The 20,395-nt window shown below is 38.0% G+C and overlaps 1 protein-coding gene across 7 annotated transcripts in view; it reads left to right on the top strand.

The window, feature by feature from the left end:
- The window catches only part of COL24A1 (collagen type XXIV alpha 1 chain), a 286,537-nt gene that overhangs the window by 128,356 nt on the left and 137,786 nt on the right, over nucleotides 1-20,395 (top strand). For all 7 annotated transcript variants that reach the window (XM_059728018.1, XM_059728017.1, XM_059728015.1 and 4 more), the window contains 2 exons: nucleotides 13,137-13,190; nucleotides 19,809-19,862. In XM_059728018.1, coding sequence (XP_059584001.1) covers nucleotides 13,137-13,190; nucleotides 19,809-19,862 — 108 coding nt within the window. The remainder of the gene's footprint in view (nucleotides 1-13,136; nucleotides 13,191-19,808; nucleotides 19,863-20,395) is intronic.

Genomic DNA, 20,395 nt, shown 5'->3' with positions numbered 1-20,395 from the left:
TAAGATTCCAAAATCAAGTGAGCAGATTACAGTAACCAGGTTTTTTGAACAATCTTGTGAATGTGTATAATTGTGTGTCTTTAATTTTACAGCCCATGTTTATGGGGAAAAGGCAAATCTTTTAGAACCAAATTGTCTTTTATTTAAGTTTTTTCTCAAGATAGTGTTGTTAACAGAATTTCATAGTCTACAGTGCCTCTGATGGTGGTTATGTGATTCAAATACCAGTAGTTCTTTTGATGCAAGAAAATGCATAGTTGTTTAGTACTGGGTCCCTTGTGGTGTTCCAGACTCCTTGTTAAATGGGCTAGAGGCAGAACCAGAGGAAAAATTTCTGTCTGAAACATATAGAATTTCCTGTTGCCCGGAGAGTACGGAGCAAGCTGGAGTCCTCAGAAGAACTAAGCATTCCTTGTTTTGTAAATGACCAGAAATGATTAGTTCTTTTGTCTTTGAAAATATGAACAAACAAACATCAACTTTAACATTACTAAGTTATGCACCGTAGCTCTCCGTATGCTGGCCAGATTGATTTGGGATAAAATGAGTTTCATTGTATTATGAACATAAATAAACATGGTCAACCATATGGTAAAATACCAGATACAAATAAGGACAGGACATCTGCATACCACAGTCTTTAAAGAAATGCAGAGTTTCTAGAAGGAACAATATCTGCCTAAAATTTGGGGATTGTGCCTTATTTTTCCCATCACGTTCGTGTTTTTAAAAAAGAACTAAATGTCCTCTCAAGGTGGCTGTTTTAACCAAATTGAAACTTGAAAGCATACAGCAGAGACAACCACAATGGAGACTTTGTTGTATGCCGTTAGTGCCTTCCAAGAAGCATTTCTGCTCAGTTCCAGCAGGGTAGGCAGGAGTGATTTAGCTGTTCCCACAGCACCATTGGAGTGGGCAGACTTGTCATAACCCGCATCTGAGAGGTCCTGTGAAGACTGAAGAGGATGCAGCTCTTAACTAGCACTCACTCTGCAGATCCTGGGAGCAATCAGTTAGGTAACATCTGCACTACCTCTGGACCATAAGGAGGAGAACCACAGTGTAGCACAGCTCCACCTGCTTCATGTACCTTAAACCCTACAACACTTCATGTAACTGCCTTAGAGCAGCATTGGGCATGTGTCATGAAGCACACATGAGACAGAGGGCTTAATGGTGCATGCTCATTGTCACTCTAAGGTAGCTCTATTTCTGAGTTTAGCAAATGCAGAGTGGGCATACCAGGCTTTACTGAAGTGTTCCCTATGTAGGAGCCAGCAGTCTTTATAAGCTGCAAGCCGGAACAACCTGGCCTCCATCCAGCATAGACTGGATGGCTTCAGCAGTGGAGGGAAGGGGGTTGCCTGTGCCCACACTGGAGCCAAGTACAGCTGCTGCTTCTCCCAGTCCCCCTCACACCCCACTCCCCAGTGCAGCATGGACGCAGTTGGTAAGGAGCTGCTCCAGGGCCAAGCAGATGGGGACTGCATTCACACTATTGCCATTCTGTGCCACAACTGGAAAGCAAGGGATGGAAGGAGGGAGAGAGAAGTGGCAGCAGTACGGACACAGTTTCCAGCTGCCCAGCTCCATCACAGCTCCCCACTGGCTGGAAGCTGCACCTTTGCCATAGCCAGGGGGAGAGGGGATGGAGGTGTGGGGGGTAGGAAACAGTGGCAGCAAAAGGGCCCTGGGAAAGCTCCATGCTGCTTAGCCAAGCATTGGCACAGGCATAGGCATGGACATGGACAAAGGCAAAATCCTCAGGCTTTGTGGGCTGGATCCAGTGGCTCTGTGGGCCAAATCCTGCCTGCAGGCTGTATGTTGCTGACTCCTGTTGTGATGCCACCTGGAGGCCATGTAGACATGCCCTCAGTGCTCCAAAGACTGGAGTAGGTTCTTCCAAATGCTTGCTACATGCTGAACTTTAACATGCATCTGTGTGACAGCTCATCTCTGTTCTAGAAAATATATGAACAACAGAAAGAAGTTGCAGGGGGATTTGGGGAGGGGGAGGGCGCTGTCGTATGCAAGAATAGCAAAGCTAATGTTGAAGAAAGGGTTCTCAGGTTTTGTAACTGAGCAAATGATTTCACCTCACAGTTTTCCACAGGTCATTGGCTGAGATCTTCAGACAAAGCAGTCCTCTACCTTGGTTGAGGTAGATGTGAGATATAGCAGTTGGGGATCTTCAAGAAATCCCATTACAGCTTTTTTTTCCTCAGAGGTTTTCTGGAAGGGAAATAAGATGTCATATTTTTTGGTTGTTTTCCCACCTAACCTCATGTAAATGAGGCAGTAATTCCATTAAAATCAACAGTTGCCCTGGTGTTTGACAGAAAAGGCCCATTAGGCCTCACGTGTTCTTTTAGGGTATTTTCTTTTTGTATGTAGGCCAGCAAGAAGTGGCTTACCAGATCTATCTTTCCCCTGCAGCTGTTGAACAAAGTTATTTCAGAGCGGGGATTTAGTAATTCCTAAAAGTGTTGTGGCCATGAGTGTGTGGCTTAAAGTGCTGAGAAGAAGAAACAAATGTTTGGGGTCAGGAAAGAATAGACTTGTCTCAGACCTGCTTTGAGTAACTGTCAAGTTTGTATATTTTTCTCACTTCCAAGTGTCTAGAAAGGATTAATGTAAAACCATGAGAGATTTATTTTATTTGCAAAACTAATTGAAAACTTTTGTATAGTAGTGTATTTTAACACACTATGCTTATATTTGCATAATAACTGTAAGAGTGCTGAACATATCTAGGTTATTACTCTTAATGCAGATAGAATTAGAATGAGTTCTAACAGCTTTCCACTTGTTCATAATGCTTTAATAATAGGCATATCTTGCTCTGTGAGTCCATTTTAATTACCCTCCTCCCAGAGTAAGGATTATATATAGTTTCCTTCAGATGTGCTTCAAGTATTATAAACAGATTTCATTTGGAGCAAAGGGAGCATTAGTCATTATCTTCAATAGAAACTTTATTTCATGTGTGCATTATTTTGATCTAAACTCATTAACTTAGTCAGAAATGTACACATATGGGAGTCATATGTAGCTAGTATATCTTTTATGCTTATGGCTTTAACTTTACAAAGATAAAGGCGCGTTTGCATAATACTGAACTGTTACAAAATGAACAGGTTTTTTTGCAATGAAATCATTGACTGCTTTGGTTAGCTTCAAAAAGGTAAGGGTTTTCTGCATAAACTCAAAATGTCATATGTTGTGAACTTGGTGATACCAGAATTAATATTTTCTCTAAAGCATTTTATGCATCAAAATAGAGACAAAGGACTAGCATGAGTGTCCTAACTCTTAAGAACCCGTAGCTGTGGGCAGTTCAAGGAGATGATAAAACATGTAATTCATTAAAGTGCTGAAGTCCTTACAGAGGGCTTATACACCTTTTGTTTGCCATTGTACTTTAAGATGTAGAACCTTTGAATGGCGCTGTGCTCATTTATTTGGCATCAGTATATCTATGCAGTCCCCCTTCAGAATACTGAGTTGCTATTACTTTTTCATATGTAGCTTGCTTTAGTTTTTTCATAATAAAAATACCTGCTCAAATGACCCTGCACTGTCTTTTTCTACTTTCTACACAGAAGTTGTCTGCATTATCTGGAATTCAGTCTTTTCCTACAGCGTCTCTTCATAACCCTGCAGACCTGTCCAGTTACGGTGGATTGTACTTGCTATACAGACACCCTGTACGCTCTCCTTTCTCAGGCAGAGCTGTGTTGAGATCTAGTCATAGCTGGGAAATATAAGTCTGAGTCATCAGCTTGACCTATGCTGATTTATACCAGCAGAAGATCTCACTCGGGTCATTCTGCATCTGCTTAGATAAATGCTATGGACAGGCATTACATTTGTGTGGGCCTTTCTGCACTAAAAGAAATTGCATAGCCATTAAAGGGATTTCTTGTGGGGGAAAAAAAAACCTAACTGGCTCTTCCTCAAGACAGTTAGATCAATTCCTGCCAGGAAGATCTCCCTCTTCCTGCACTAACTTGACCAGCTCTATGTTTCTCTTGGGTGCTGAGGACACCCAATATCCCATAATCCTCTGCTCTCCCTCCTGCCTCCTGGCACTCTCTCGGCTCGCCCTAGATTGAAGAATGCACAGAGCAGGGACTATTCTCCTGCAGGAAAAACCAGGAGGTTCAGTCCAGATGTTCAGCCAGGTGTTCTTGTTGGGAGAAAATGTCCCTGCATCTGCCAGTTAACTGATTGGTGGGATGCAGAGGCATTCTCCCAGAGCTAAAACTTTCCTGGGGCTGTCTGTGGCAGTGGCTGTTTTTCAGCAACTACCAACTGTCAATTGATAGCCTACCTGCTTCCCAGGCAAGGGAGAGGGCTTGCTGCCAATCAGTGGGTCTCTGAGTGCGGAGGTGAACCAAAGAGTAGCCCTGTAATGCCCCCTATATGGAAAGACTGCCTGTGTCGTTCTCTAGCCAGCGGGCTGGAATGCATGGACACACCAACTCCCAGGACAATTTTCTAGTGGTAAGAATTTCACAGAATTTCTGCTCCTGGGAAGGAACACCTGTCCATGGCCTAGGACAAGATGCTTAAACTGCTAGAAGTCATTTTTTAGAGAAAGCATGGGCCTTCCAGATTAATCTATCAGAGCTTTATCACTATATTTGGTGGAGTAGTCTTTATTTACATAGGTGTACACAGTTAATAAGCATTATAACAGGCAGTACAGAGCAATATAAGCTACACAGTAGCTGCTGCCTGAGATAATTAGGCTGGCTGATGTTTTAATAGTAGAATAATTTTTCATTGTATACTTCACTGAGGAATCATTCTTTTCTCCGCATGTAGCGCAGTCTATATAACTATCTTTCACAGCTTCTCTACTCAGACTTTGCATGTCTTGCAAGGATTAGGGTTATAACGTTGTAGCTGTGATGGGTCCAAGCAATGTGCAAGAAGGAAGCTTTGGGACTTGTTTTTGTTGTTCTTTTTTTGATAATATTTTTAATTGGACAAACTACCTATTTGGGAGAGATGTTGGACAAGTTTCAGGCACAAAGTTCTCTTCCTCAGGTCTGGAAATGAAGCTTTCTTCATGCTTCTGATTATTTCCCATGGGTCAGGGTCCCAACCAGACTATATCTTACATGAAACACCTTGCAGGAGAAGCTGTACCATGCTGCATGGAGGTGTAGACAGGAAGACTCTCCCACTGATTATTAAGCATGGGAACATAATAGTTGTTAAGATTTTGGAAATAAGTCTAGGTTGTTGCTTGTTGAAAGAATGATTTTTCTCTATAAGTAGGTGCATTGTTTTCTCTGAGGAAAAGAAGGCTTGGAATTTTCTGGTGTTTTGGCAAGACAGGTTTGAAATAAGATGACCTCTGAAGGCACTGTTTGAGATATCAGTGCCTTCAAAGGCACTGATAAATAGAAAAGTGTTTGGATAGCTGAAGAAAGCCCAGATGTCTGAAAGCTGTTTTCAGTCAGGAATAGAATGTATGTGATAATGAGATAGGCAAGAGGGTTAATTTACAACTTCTAGATGTCTAAGGTTGCCTGTTTTACGCCTAGTGGGAATCTTTTAAAATGTGTTCAAAACATGACTGTAGTATAGAGTAGGGGTGAGGAAAATCCGTCCAACTTGGTGCCATATATATTTTCATGCTTTGTCTCAGTGTCAAGTGCCAAGTTCTTCTGTTCATGAGGAATATGAAATGGCATTCAGTCATAGAATCTAGAATAGTTGGATTGGAAGGAAATGTATCTAGTCCAGCTAAACCTGACTAAACCATCCCAGTCAAGTGGTCTACCTAACCTGCTCTTAAAAACATCCAAAGATAGAGATTTCACATCCTCATTGAGTATCCTGTTCCAGTGCTTAACCACCCTCTTAGTAAAAATGTTGTTGGTGATATCCAACTTATCCAATTTCCTTCACTCCAATTGAAAACCATTGCTCTTAGTCCTGTCCTGTGCAGTCACTAAGATTAACCTAACTCCGTATAACTACTCTTCGGGTATTTGAAGATGGTTGTCAAATCCTCAGTCTTTTCTTCTTCAAACTAAATAATCCTAGTTCTTTCAGCCTTTCTTTATAAGTCACATTCCCTAGAGCTCTACCTTGTTTTTGGACACTTTCTAATTTGTCCATATCTTTCCCTAAGTGAGGAGTCCAAAATTGGACATAGTACTTCATGTCAGGACTCACCAGTGCCAAAGTGAGTGGAAGAATCAATTCCTTGGATTTTCAAGAGGCACTATTTATACCGCCTAGTATGCTGTTGACTTCTTTTGCAACAAAAGCACGCTACTAGCATATGTTCAGTTTATTGTGACACCCAGGTCCCTTTCTGCAGTACCGTGGCCCAGCCAGTCCTTCCTCAGTCTATATCTGTGTATGCCATCAGCATGCAAAAAGAATATATATTCCACCCATTGAAACAAATGTTACAAGCAAACAGTGGAATGAGAGAACATTTTGTTTACAGATTTCTGCTTTAAGATAGAAACATTAACATACCCGAGATAGTCATCTTACTTTTGAAATGAGAGAAGGATGAGATACTCCTATTCTTAGTTATATCTGATTAGTCCTTGAAGTTGTGGGGCTCCGGTATCTGACTGCTAAACATCATTTGATATTTTGCATATGGTAATTTTTCCATAAGAGGAAGTTGGATGAAAGCCCCAACTTGGAGTTTTAAGTCACAGTCCTTTTCAAGCATGCCCATCATGACTAAAAAAATTATCAAAAAAGGCATGGGGTAGGCAGTGAACTTTACTAAAAGACTGTCTCTTCATGGGGTCTAATAGATGGCTCTTATTTAAAATGATTTTTTTAATGAAATTTTTTTAATGAAATTTAAACATGTCCAGATTAGGAATATGATCCAATGGTTATACTTTTAAGCTTTGCCTACACTGAGAAATTTGCTTATTGATTCAGCTGCATGTGCTGTCATCAATGTTGAAAATGGTTTAACTACAAGAGTAAACATGATCAAACTATATTCCTCTTCATGTCAGAAATCCTGGTTAAGCCTCGGTCTAAGTCTTTGTTTATCCTGGGAAGATTACTGTGCAAAGTATTACTTGATGCCATAAAATGATTTCAGTACATCTAGCAACCACACATAAGTCCAGATGATTTCTAAGAATGTTATATACCACTTGGAGTAAACACTGACATTTCCTACACTACAAAATTGAACCATTACTGAAAACTGATGTCATCAGTGGGCATAGCTGAACTAATACTGCATGCACCAGTAGAGATGAGCACATATCATGTTCAGTGATATTTCAGGTGATTATTAATTGATGTACTAATAATAGACTATATGCAAGTCTTTCTCATCTAAAACACTGTATTCCCTGCCTGGGTTTTGTTCCTCTCAAGTGGCAGTTACGTTATGTCTTGCAATTTGTAGTGTGTTAAGACTCCTTCCTACATCTCCTCCAAAGTCAGAATGGAAGGGTTTATTGGAAAAATAAATGTACTGCTACTGCCATTTAAAAGGAAAAATGTTGGCAGTGAACTTTAGCTGGCTTTTCCCCACACAGAAAATGTCACTTTACGTTTTATTTTTAATATTACTTTTCCACTTACACTCAGCACATTATTGACATATCATGCAGCTTTACAGATGCCAAAGAACAAAAGTTCTGCAATGTGGGAATACTGACCTTTCTAAAGTGAGGGAGGAAAAAATAAATTTTGGATGAAAAATTCCTTCTACAGAGCCTGTCATCTCAGATGAAAAACAAATAAGCTCTTCTTTGAGGATGCAAAATGACAGCTCTAACTTCTGCAGTTGGAGTGGCTGTAGTTTCGACAGACATCTTTGGCAAGTATAATCTGTCAGGAAATTCAACCAACTGTTATAAGAAATTTGAGATTAGTTTGACATGTCCGTTTCAAATGCCCTCAAAGATAGAATTCCTGTGTTTCTGAATTAAAGGACATCTTCACAAGTAGCTGATTGTTGCTTTGTTTAAGTGTACCTGCAAAGCACTAATTAACTTTCATTTAGGCAGCTGCTGGTTTAAAAAATGTTAATGAAGAAATCTGCAAAGACGCTCAGGCGTATCTACACATTCATTAATGTGCTTTTGCTAATGCGCATTAAATTTAGAATTTCCTTTTTGAGGTACTAGAAAAAGACACATTAGCCTATTTTAGAGTGGCCATCATAGAGGACAGTCCAGTTGTTCTCTGTCCTCTATTGATACGAAACCGGATGCCTCCACGTCCTCTCTTTTTCTCTTGAAGAAAGGCATCAGGTTTCATATCGATAGAGGACAGATGGCAGAGTAGCAGAAAACCGAAATGTCCTCTATGATGGCCACCCTATCCTATTTTAATGCACATTAGCGAAAGCGCACAGTTTTTTTGTGATGCTGTAATGTGCATTAAAATAGGCTAATGAACATTAAAGCACATGTGTAGATGCACCCAGTCTTGTCCACCTTATATTGAAGTCAGGATTTGAGTTAGATCAACACTGAATAGTTTTAAAAATCTTACTCTGTTTTTTTTCATGGAAAAATGATTTTTGTCCTTGGAGTCACCACAGGACATCTCACTGCTGAATAACTCAGGGCAAACAGAAATACAGGGAGGAATATACTGAGTACTTTTACAGTGCTCTTTAAAAAAGAAATAGATCTTTTCCACTTCCTTTGTCAACAAAGTACTTTCTGGGGTCCTTATCATCTAAAAGAAACTGTCTTCATATCAGCATATATTGCACATTCATGCCTTTGAAAATTTATTCTAAATATATTGTTATATGACAATACAATTTTTTAAAATTCCTGAATGCCTCTAAACTAAGCACCTTCAAAAGTGTGAAGCAGTAAAAAGCAATTGTTCTTATGTTAATCTATTTAATCTAGTTTAGTGCCTGGTAATTTATAAACTGTGGTAATCTAAATTACATATTTTAAATGTGGGATCAGGGTGCATTCGTCACATGTATAAAATAGTACGTGCCATCTAGAGGCACATCAGTGTTGCTGCACAACTACATTAGTAGATATTTCCCCATGGTAAAAAGGAATGTTAATTCTGTTGTGTTAACATACTTTAATGTGGGGAACATTTAACACTGTTACAGATATTGGGGCTTTTTTGCAAATTTGGTTTAAATTTGCAGTCACCCTACTGGGATTCCTTTCATATCCATCAGCATCCAAGTGTTAAAAATGTATAGCTTTCTTTAAATGTCATAATTTCACAGATTTTGCCTGAAAGAATACTTCCATAACCAGGACAAAACCACCTCTGACGACGTTCATGCCACAACTGATAAAAAAAAAAATCTGAGTGGACACCTTTCAGTGGACAGAACTACATATTGGACTATTACATCGACTGTTTCAGGAAGAAAGTTAACAGTGAAATTCTCAACAAAAGTCAGGACTGCCACAAACTCCCACTCAGAGGGAAAAGCCACTTAGCCTGTAAAGCCACTTAGCCTGGTCCAACCATGAACTAGTAATCAAATCAGTGGAAAAAGGAGCTATTGTTATCCTCGACTGTGAAAACTGCATCAATAAGGTTAACAGACAGCTCTCAGACACCAACTACTGTAAAGAACTTGGGGAGGACCCCACACCAGCATTTGCTCTGGAACTGGAAAATATTATCAAATCTTTTATAAACTAGCTTTATGAAAAACTACTTCCACTAATCACCCAGGAACATTTTATATGTTCCCAAAGATTCACTAAGGACAACCTGGAAGACCCATCATATTCAACGCTGTCACCCTCACTGATAGCTATTAGGATTCATAGAAACAAGTCTAAAATGACTTGTCACTCAAAGAGCAAATTTTTTATGAGATGCAACAGACTCTTTCAAGAAGATCCAGGACACTAACCACTTCCCTGAGAAGGGCATGCTTGCAACCATGGATATCACCAGCTTATATGTTAACCCACATAATAAAGGCAGAGCTGCCTGCCTGAAGTTACCTACAGGAAACAAATTACACTCAGATTTGTAACCACAACATATACAAATCATCCATTTCATCCTCCCCCACAACAACTTCACTCTGTGACACTTCCTCCAAACCATGCCAATCTCCTCGCAAGCCACCTGGTAGAAGAGTTTTTAGAAAACTCTGTCACTAAACCTGCATTATACCTGCGCCACACAGATATTTTCAGCATTTGGACTGAACACCTGAACTGGCTTACTGACTTGCACTGTAAGTTAAACAACTACCGCCCTTCAATCAGATTCTCTCTGGAATACTGCTACAATAATATCAACTTTCTAGACACCATGATCGATATCTGGGAGGGCACCCTACAGACTGCTACATACAGAAAACCGATGGACCACCAACCACACTTAGAATTCACAAAATCACCCTAAAAACACCACAAAATTTACAATCAGGTACCTCAGATACCACTGCATGTGCTCGGAGGAGAACACTTGGGGGACACATCCTGCCAAACTGAAAACAGCCTTTACAAATAAGGACGCTCCAGCAGAGAAATAGATCGTGTCTTTCGAAGAGCCAGCCAGATAGCCTGCAGCAACCTACTATAATACACAAAAAAACCCCACTGACCACAGCCCCACCTATACCTGAAAAAGGACCAGACCTTGCAAAAAATATTCCCAGAACTCCTGCTTCTAGCCTTCTAACAGCTCCCTTCTAACCTTGCCCCAGATCATCATCAGAAGTAAATTCCTGGCTGATCAACAGGTGCCTAATGGGACCCTGCCCTGCCTCAACAACAACTAACCTGTCAAACATCTTTGTCATAACAATGAACGTTCCCCAACACAAAACATCAGAAATTACAGATCATACACACATTTATCTCAGAATGTGGTAAACCTCATTTAGTGCACCAAATGCCTTCATGGAAACAATGTGGGTGAAACCGGTCAAAAACTATGCACCAGAATGAATAACCACCAAAAAAGATAACAGATATAGACATAAGGACACCGGTAAGAGAATATTTTTCACTGAAAAACCACTCCTTGTTTGACCTCACAGTTCTAGTGCTCAAACAAAATCTCCCTAACAGGCCAAGCACGGGAACAGAAATTCATCAGCCTATTGGACACTAAGCACCAGGGACTTAACGTAGACAATGACTTCATAGTCCATTATAATAATATTATATAATTCCTAATATTCACTAACACCTGAACTTCACGGGTAATAATGACCTTGCTTAACAAGCTTTTGTTCCATCTGCTATTTAGCTCATCCGTGTCTGCTTCTGTCTCAGAGGCCTGAGGAAGGGTACTGTGATACCCAGAGGCTTGTCTATGTTTATACCATACAGTTGGTCCAATAAGTGATATAGCCCACAAGAATTGTTGCTTTCTTCAGAGACTCTCAATCAATTTACATTCTCTTAAAAGCAGCATATGAAAAGCAAAAACAAGACAACCCCAACAAAAGACACATTTTTTCTCTCTCTTATAATAGCATTGCACTAGCAGTACTACAGTTAAGGGTTCATTTTCAAACTTCTGCTTTAGAACAATCTCAGAATTTACCTTTTGCGTGGAAATGATTTCAGTTTATTCCAAACCAACAGCATAAGATTAATAAAAATGGGATCATTGGCTGCATTTTATGTGACATGCTTTTGTTGAAGAGAAGAAGTGAAAAATATTTTTAAACTAAGGTTTTTTTTCATGTGCTTCTTTTGTACTTATAGAAAATCACCAAAAAAACCCTTCACTGTTGTCTCACATTTAGTCCTGAGTAATAAGGGCAGGCTGTTCATTTTCTATGTCTGAAAATTTGGCTTTGCAAGTGAAGCTAAGTATCTTTTTTAAAGGGTTTTGGACATGTGCAGTACATTCATTTAATTAATTTCAGAATAATGCCTACAGCATTGCAATAACTCTCTAATATCATTTGCAGATATTTGATTTTTATAGCAAAAATTATCCTATTTGGCTTAGAACCAAAAGACCTGTGATAGAGATTCAGGAGGTGTTTGTAAGAGCAGGCATGTGAATTTATAGATTCAATAAAATATTATATTTCGGGTATGAAATATTTGATACCAGCCATTTTCTACAAGAATAATCTTCTACACACTTCAATTTGGAAGGGTTTGGGAAAATTTGAGAGTTAGTGAAATAATGTCAAATAATATTTTGGCTGATTTATAAATTCATCTTTTGCCAAATAAATAATCAGAGCTATTGATATTTTAGTATTTCTACAGAAGGAAAGATTAGATGTTTCCTCAGGAGGCACTTAAAAACTTCAATTAAATAACAGCATGGTTATTTAAACAAGATCAGTATCTTTATTTCCATACAAAAAAATGTAGGTATTGTTTGTGAAACTGGGCACTCAAGTCCTCTAGACCTGAGGATGGAAATGCTCCTACGATGCTTCCTTCCCTCTCCAAACATCTGTTATCTTTAAACAGAGGGGACTACTTTCAGGGGGGAAAGGATAATTCATTTCCTTTTTAAATTTATTCTTTGCCTCATGCAGCCAAACAGAGTGGTGACAGTTGCCTCACGGCAATGCTGATTTTGTTATTGGGCAATTCTGCTAGGAATGGGGTTACACCACAAATTCATTTCACAAAGCCTTCTAGGCAGATGTTATGGATTGGTGACATCCAGTCACTGTTAGAGTGGGATTTGCATTGGCTGATCAGGGTGAAAGGCCATTTTCTCAGTTCCCTAGCTGTCCAGTCCTGAAAGTGAAGCCACAGAGAAAGCTGCACTTCAACATTTGAAAGAAATTATTTATTTCTCTAGTAACAGGGCAATATCACTTCATTTGTGGATTTCAGTGGGGTCAGGAGCAGGCTGCTTACTTAGTTATAGACTCTATTTAATGGACAAAAGTTTTCATCTTTAGATAAATAAAAGCTATAATGACATCTGCCAAACTAAGTTAAATAAAAGCTGCTTAAAATCTGTCACTCACCCAAGTCCTTTCAAGAGAGCTTTTTATGGTCTTAGCTGTTTTCAGGTGGTAAAACAAATCCATTTCTTGATTTCTGTGATTCAGGTTTGTTAAAATTTCTTAAATGAATGAACAGAATCAAAATAACAAGTGCTTTTCTTTTGCATTGAACCATGGAAATATTCCAATGCTATAAACGCTTTGTCTGTTTTCATTTAATTAGGGTTTTCCAGGAGACATTGGTGTACCTGGACTAAATGGTCCTGAAGGTCCCAAGGTAAGAACTTGTAGAAACTTGTAACAGCAGCAGCAATGCCCTGAGAGTGAGAAGATAAAGTTCCGGGGGACAAGGAAATTGGGAGAGATGTTCTGTTGTATGTTGGGAAATTTGCAAAGTACTGTGACCTGAGCATGACCTTATCCTTGCTGTCAGCTAAGTAAATCAAGAGAGGCTTTGTCTGTGCAGGCAGTCTGCATCAGCTTCTTTTAATTCAATGTAGTTAAATTAATGCAAACTGCTCCGTGGGCACTAAATTTGATTTAAGAATGCCAAATTGGCTTAAGCCTGCTACCAGTAGATTTATGCAAAACTGAAAAACCAAAACAAGTGTGTCCAGACAGGGCTTTACACCAGTTTATTTATATTGGTTTAAATTCAAACCTGGGGTCATAACATACAGCTTTTCTAGTTACACTGGTGTCTAGCTCTTCAGCCAATGGCTTTTTCACAAATATGACCTTGTGTAATGTTTTAATGGAAATTATACCTGAACCTTTATTGTCATTTGTTATTTCTGTGTGTGATGTTCAGATAAGATAGAAATAAAAATAAAGATAGAAGAGTAGCATTGTACATTAAGGTTTCAATAGACAATATAGAAATAAGAAATGATGACCTGGATAAAACAGAACCAACATGGGTCAAAATCACATTGCAGGAGGATTGTAAAAGAGGCTCTATTAGAATAGTGCCAGCAGCCAGTTTCTGACCCCGCTAAATTGGATTTAGGTATGGAGAGGTTTCTTTAATATGCCTCCCACTCCCCTTTTGTATTTACTCTTGAGACTGCTGCAAGTTTTTAGCACAGTTATTCCATAAACACACTTCTGAGCAGCACTTTGGCACCTATTTTTATGGGTAAACTACACTTATTTGGCACCTACAAACTGGGTGCATCTACATGTGCAGCTAATACGCCTAAATTTTCTGTGCAGAAAATTCAGGCTTATTAATGTGGTCCTAAGTGCATGTCTACATGTGAGCCCCCATTAGAGCAAATTCTACCTGATAGGACAACCCAATCCAGGGCCTCTCCTGCCCTGCTCTGCCCCATCTTGTATTCAAGTAAGAACAGGGGAAGAGTCTGTAATATGTGTAATATATAAAACACCAAATTATATATAAAACAACACAGGTCTTGATGATTGTATATATAGATATGAAGATATAGATATATGAAGATATATATATATTGAGGAACAAATGTTAATAGTGATAGGACCCAGATATTCCTGGATGACATAACTAGGCAATGTCTTCATAAGTGGCTAAACTAACAAGGCATGATGCTATTTTAGATTTTTTCGAGTAAGTAGCATTGAAGTGATGAAAGAACTGGTTAAAAAAATGCCTTTGAATAAGTTGAGTTGACTCGGTATAAATTACGTGGAAATATACAAAATAGTTCTGTAACTGAGATTTTGTATTTCAAATGTGCAACTTCTGAGAAAAAAAGATTAATAACCACTTCAAAAGGATTTAAGTATGAGCAAGATTACTTTACAGTGAGGTTCAGATTAAAGATCTAGTTCTAGCTCAAAATCTAAAAAAATACTCCGTCTCAAATTTTCAAGAAAGATGATGACATTGAACATGGAAGCTAAAATGGGATAGCTAACAGGAATTTTAAATAGAATGCTTAATGCACTTAAGTCAAGTGAATGGGATAATCTTCATCTTAGATACTGAAAGAGCTGGCACATGAAGTCCAGTAATAAGGATTTTTGATAAATCTATCAAATTGGAGATAGTACTGTATAACTTGCAAACTAACAACACAGTGCCAATATGTAAGAGGAAAATATGATCCTAATAAATACATGCTTGTTAATACTATAATATACAGTGTATTAGAACAAATTTTGAGGGAAATAATGAGTTATGGAGATAAATGGAAAGGGGGATAAAATGCAAAGTGGGTTTACCAAAGATAGACAGCACAAAATAAACCTGGTGTTTTTCTTCACTAAGAAACCTGATATTTTAGACCAGTAGGTTTAATCTGTCTCAAATTCAGTAATGGTGTCAAATTGAAAAAAAATAGATAAACTGGGAAAATAGGGATTAATACAATAATTATAGGATGGGTACAGAACTGGTTAAAATGGAAAAGATAAAAAAATTGTTTCAAAAGAGGCATTGCCTAAGTAGAGAAAGGTTACCAGTGGACTACCTCAGGAGTCTGCTTTGCGACAAATCTTATTTAATATTTCATTAATGACTTGGGCACAAAAAGGAGTACTCTAATTTAATTTCCAGGTGACAAAGTTAGGAGCCATTGCCAATATAGAGCAAGACTGGATATCATACACAAAGTAATGGATGACTTTGGGGACTGGAGTGATAGGAAGTAGCACGACATTTAATAGTATAAAGTGCAAAGTCATACAACTAAAGACTAAACAAACATGTCTACTATAAACTGGAAACTCGTAATTTGGAAGTAAGAAGAGAAAGACCTGGGTAGCATGACTCTGAGACACCACTGTTGATACAGCTGTAAAAAATGCAAATACATTGCTATGATATGTCAGGTGAGGTACTTCCAGGAGCAGTAAGTATTAATGCCATTATGCCTTGTACACAGTGGTATGATGTCATCTGGAATATTGAACATGGATGACCAGAACATTATACAATAAAGATGAACAGGCACGGAGGGCTAGGCAGCAGGGTAGGATAGGCACAGGGGGAACAAGGGGCATGGAAGCAAGAGGCACACGTCTGGCCCCTCACCATCCACCGTTGCTTTCTCCTCCATAGGAGTGGGGTGACATTCATTTAAGACTACCTTCCACTAATTAGATTCTATGAATGGAAAATTATAATGCATTTATAATTTTCTATGCATAAAATCTAATTATGGGGTGGGGGATCTTAAATTTGAAGTTGTCTTGGATTTGGGTAAATATAATAAATGATAAGAATTATGTAGCAGCAAAGGACTGATGGCCAAGAGCTCCATTTCCGTCCTGTTTCCTCTATTCCTATGTTTCAGCCATTTCCTCAGAGTTCATCTGCTTCAATCTCATCTGTGCCTGAGTTGTACATAACATCCTATAAAGTATATATCTTAATTCAAAATATGAATCCTGCCAGACTACACTTTTCCTTCTTAAAATATCTCACTCATATCTCCCTGTCACTCTAACAGCTAAAAACCTGGTAAACCTCCCACATATTTCTTGTCCATAAATAGCTTTGACCCTAAAATGAGCAAGACATTATGAGTTTCTAGGCATGCTGAAAATGTACATTTGAGAAGATATGGTGAAAAATTGAGGGTAGAAAGTTGGGTAGGAAGAAGCACCTTTATTGCTCTAATGTAGTTGATGGTTAAACAGTTTGTTACTAATTGTGATTATTTACTGATGCTAGTCAGCTTTTATCTGTAATCTATACAAGAATATCGGTGGATGGTTCCTCTGATGTTTCTGTGAAATTAATGAATTGTCAGGGCGCATAAGAAGAACTCCTAATGGAAAACTGTGTGTATATGCATCACTAGAGATGAAGGAATAGAAATGTTAGTTCCTGAAGTGTAGATTCAGTTTAAAATACTAATACTTAATCGTGTAGTTGAACACACATTCCTGTTCACATTCTTTCACTAACTTAAACCACACATTATTCTACTGTAGATGTAAAATGCTCAAATAAATATGTTGCGTGAGAAGTAGACTTATGTTTCAGAATGACAAGACTTGTCTATCACCTTTCACCTAACTCCTAGTAAAAATGCCAAGAAGTAGCCCACGGTATTTGTTTAAGGCTCCGGACTTTATTTGATACAAGATTTCAATAACTTCACAAGAGTCTGTGGTATCCAAGTATACTGGCTTCCAAAGACCTAAAGTGTAGACAGCCTAGTCTAATCAAGGAGAATTAGTGGCTTACATTTGAGATGGAATATTAGAACTGGAAAAACTTTTGCTCTGCTTATAACACCAAGAGAGCAGGGATTTAAGAAACTGGAAATGTTCACCATTGGGATTCCCAGCTGTCTTGCATTGACTACAGTTGTGAAGTATTTCCTCCACTTTTTTTTTAAAAAACACTCTTTTCAACATACTGACCTTTCCTGATTCTTCCATGTTTTCCCAGAAGCCAAATCTATATTAAGTGCCAGAAAAGCAGGATGGGCTTTCTATTTTAGCAGCTAGCAGGAGATAAACTGACCCTTGTGCCAGAAAATATGAGATCTGCAAGCATGCCTTCTGCCTTCTCTGAATACCAGAACTTTTGGGCTGGCCTTTTAGTCCAAAATACTACAGTAGACAGAAAATATGAACTCCCAGAATAATGTGCAAAGGCCACATTATGTAGGTTGGTCCACAAGAGATTTGACTTGGAAATAATAAAAAATATAAAAAGTGTTTGAACTTCCATGATTCATAAAATAAGACTTTTATGTAATGAAAGAAAAGGGGTGGTTTTAGCTTAGGAAATTTTGAAATACCTTTGTTTTTGTTCCTTATGTTAGTCTTACAAATAATTCTGGGCTGCTTATTAGACTAGCCAGAGAAGAAATAAGGCAGACATGCTGACTACAGGAATATCAGAATGGTTTCTCTAGTAATACATGTTGTACTATGGAAATATGTGAGAGTTTCCATCATCTCCCCTTTGATGTTTTGTTTGGATAGAATACTTCATATATGTGGCTATTAAGAACTCTACCAATCCTGTAAGAGACTCAACTGGAAATTTATACACGCGTGTGAAATATAGGGTGCCCCCCAATTTGCTGACTCCCTGAATTCTTTCCAGACATTTTGGCACATCCCTAAAGACAATTTCATTTTCTGTTCATTGCCTACAACCTCAGAGTGGGGATGGAGACTTCAGTTAATTATCTTAATATCAATTTTAAAGTCTGGGAGGCTTTTTACAATTTAAGTACATGCTCTCTAAGTATACATACAGTAGTTCGGAAAGTTGCTAAAATTTCCATCACAAGTGTAAATGATAATGAAAAGCATATTACAGTAGTTTACTTATATTTCTATGGCAGAGTAAAATAATAGTTCCCTTTGCTAAGGGGATACTTTTCTTTACTAATTAAATAACCATATTATTTTTATAGTGTTACTACATGTATTTTTGTTGCTTTTGCCACTGTATTGGAAATGCTGTCTAGCTGCAGTTCTCCATCCTAGTTTCCCAGGCAAGCCTGTCAATGGGATCTTTTAGATGAAACTTGGTGGCTTATTGCCTTTTCTATGTAATGTTGTTTTGTGTGCCTGTTACTGGACAAATGCCTACTCTGCTGTCTAGACTTCAGCTTAATTAGTAAGTAATTAATGAGGCTTATGCTGGAGCTTATCCCCCAGCTATTTCTTCAGTGGCTAATCATATATTTTCTAAGAGTAATTATTTTGTTCTGGTTGCTTTATCTGATAGCCTGGCATTCCCAGTATACTAATAGTAGGCTCACATAGATACTTTCTGTCATAAGGCAAGGTTAAGTGCTTTGACCAATTATTGCCATTGCAATTTAGATAACCAAGGTTTTTGACACACCATTAGTTCCTCAGTCTTAATAATGTGTTTTTATAAATATTTCTGCAAGAGCATGTGATAACTTAAGGTTGGCAAACCTCTGCCCAAGTTTGTAATCAGTGAATGCTGTTGCCATCTAACAGCTGTTCTGAAAAAGCTGATAGCCTTAAAGTCAATTGCTGCTACGCCCATACTATACCAGACATCTTTATTGGTATATGACCACTATAAACACTCTCTAATTGATTAAAATCTGGGCATATAGCTTGGTAATCACAGAAATGTTGTACATGATACTACTGTACTACATAGCAACATAAGAGTTCAGTCTCTACAGTTCACCTTACCGGTACTGAAAATACAGTTATGCATTTTTGCCCAATCACTTGTTTATACAGTCAACATAGAATGAACTGAAATAGTGCCTAGCATCTTACACTTAGCAAGGTTTTGGAACAAATGTAATCATGGCCAATGGTCTCCATGGTCATTGTTTAGATGCTTCTTCCTGCTGGATCAAACCATAAAGATCTAATGTTTGATGGTTATTCCCACAACACTTGTATTATGAAGCAATTATCCCATCAAATAATTAGAAAGGATTGCCTTCCTGATCAGTTTTGGTGACATCTGTAAGACTGTACTGGATTATATGAACAACTTGTGCAAAAGGGGTGTGGGATTGTGATAAATAGTTTAATTAATATTACTATAAAAACACTTCCATTAAGGGAAATTTTATCATCAGATATTCTAAAGATTACCTAAAACAGGTGCTTACATGTAGTGTCTCAGTTTGCCTTAAGGTAGCTCATCAGATACAAGCTAACTGCATGTAACAAAAATGAACTGATGTCTTGCAAGCTTCAGCCAAGTTAATCTTTTACCTTCAAAAGTTTCAAAATAGTTTGAATCTTAGACCTGTCAGCTAGAGTCCGTTAAATACTGTAGTTTTCATGCTCTGGTTTCCTACAGGAAATGAACAATACCAGATAATGATGTCTGCTTCCTCAGCATTTGGCCTTGTATTCTGTCCAGAATTGTATAAGGAGAATGTGACTAATAGACTTTTTGACTGAAACAAAAACTTATTCTGATTGTTTTGTTATTCAGGGACTTCTAGGTGACCGAGGGCCTCCAGGACCACCTGGACCCAAAGGAGTTGAGGTAAGATGAATATGTTATCAAGTCAACAATTTACTGTTCAAAAAAAACCCCAAAAGCCTTTTTTCCTATAAGAAAATGATGCATTGGTGAGTATACTGTTTTCATGTAGGATTTCAAGCCTCCATTTTATTTTGGTAGGTTTTGAATAGAGTTTTCAGTCATTTTTACAGTAATATAAATTCATCATAGAATTTATTTCAATGATTTGTGTGGAATATCTGAATAATCTGGGTCTAGAACCTTGCACATGGAATTCAAAATTATATAATGTAGTAATTTAAATTAATATTTACTAAGAATATTGGATAAAATCCTGGCTTCTGTAAGTCAATGGTGAATCTCCCATTGACTTCAGGGAAGTCAGGGTTGTATCATATATTTTTATAAATATTCATAATCCTTAAATATACATATGATGGATTCAAACAAATCTTGTCGGTTTATGTTGTTTATGTTTTTTGTTTTAGTACTTTTTAAAGATACCACTAAATCAGTTTGTGTCTGTTGGTAGAGCTCCAGAACTTGTATCCAGT

This window comes from Alligator mississippiensis, chromosome 5 (genome assembly GCF_030867095.1).
Source record: "Alligator mississippiensis isolate rAllMis1 chromosome 5, rAllMis1, whole genome shotgun sequence".
In the NCBI taxonomy this organism is placed as follows: Eukaryota; Metazoa; Chordata; order Crocodylia; family Alligatoridae; genus Alligator; species Alligator mississippiensis.
The sequence above is the reverse complement of the archived record's forward strand: the minus strand, read 5'-3'. Positions and strand labels throughout refer to the sequence as shown.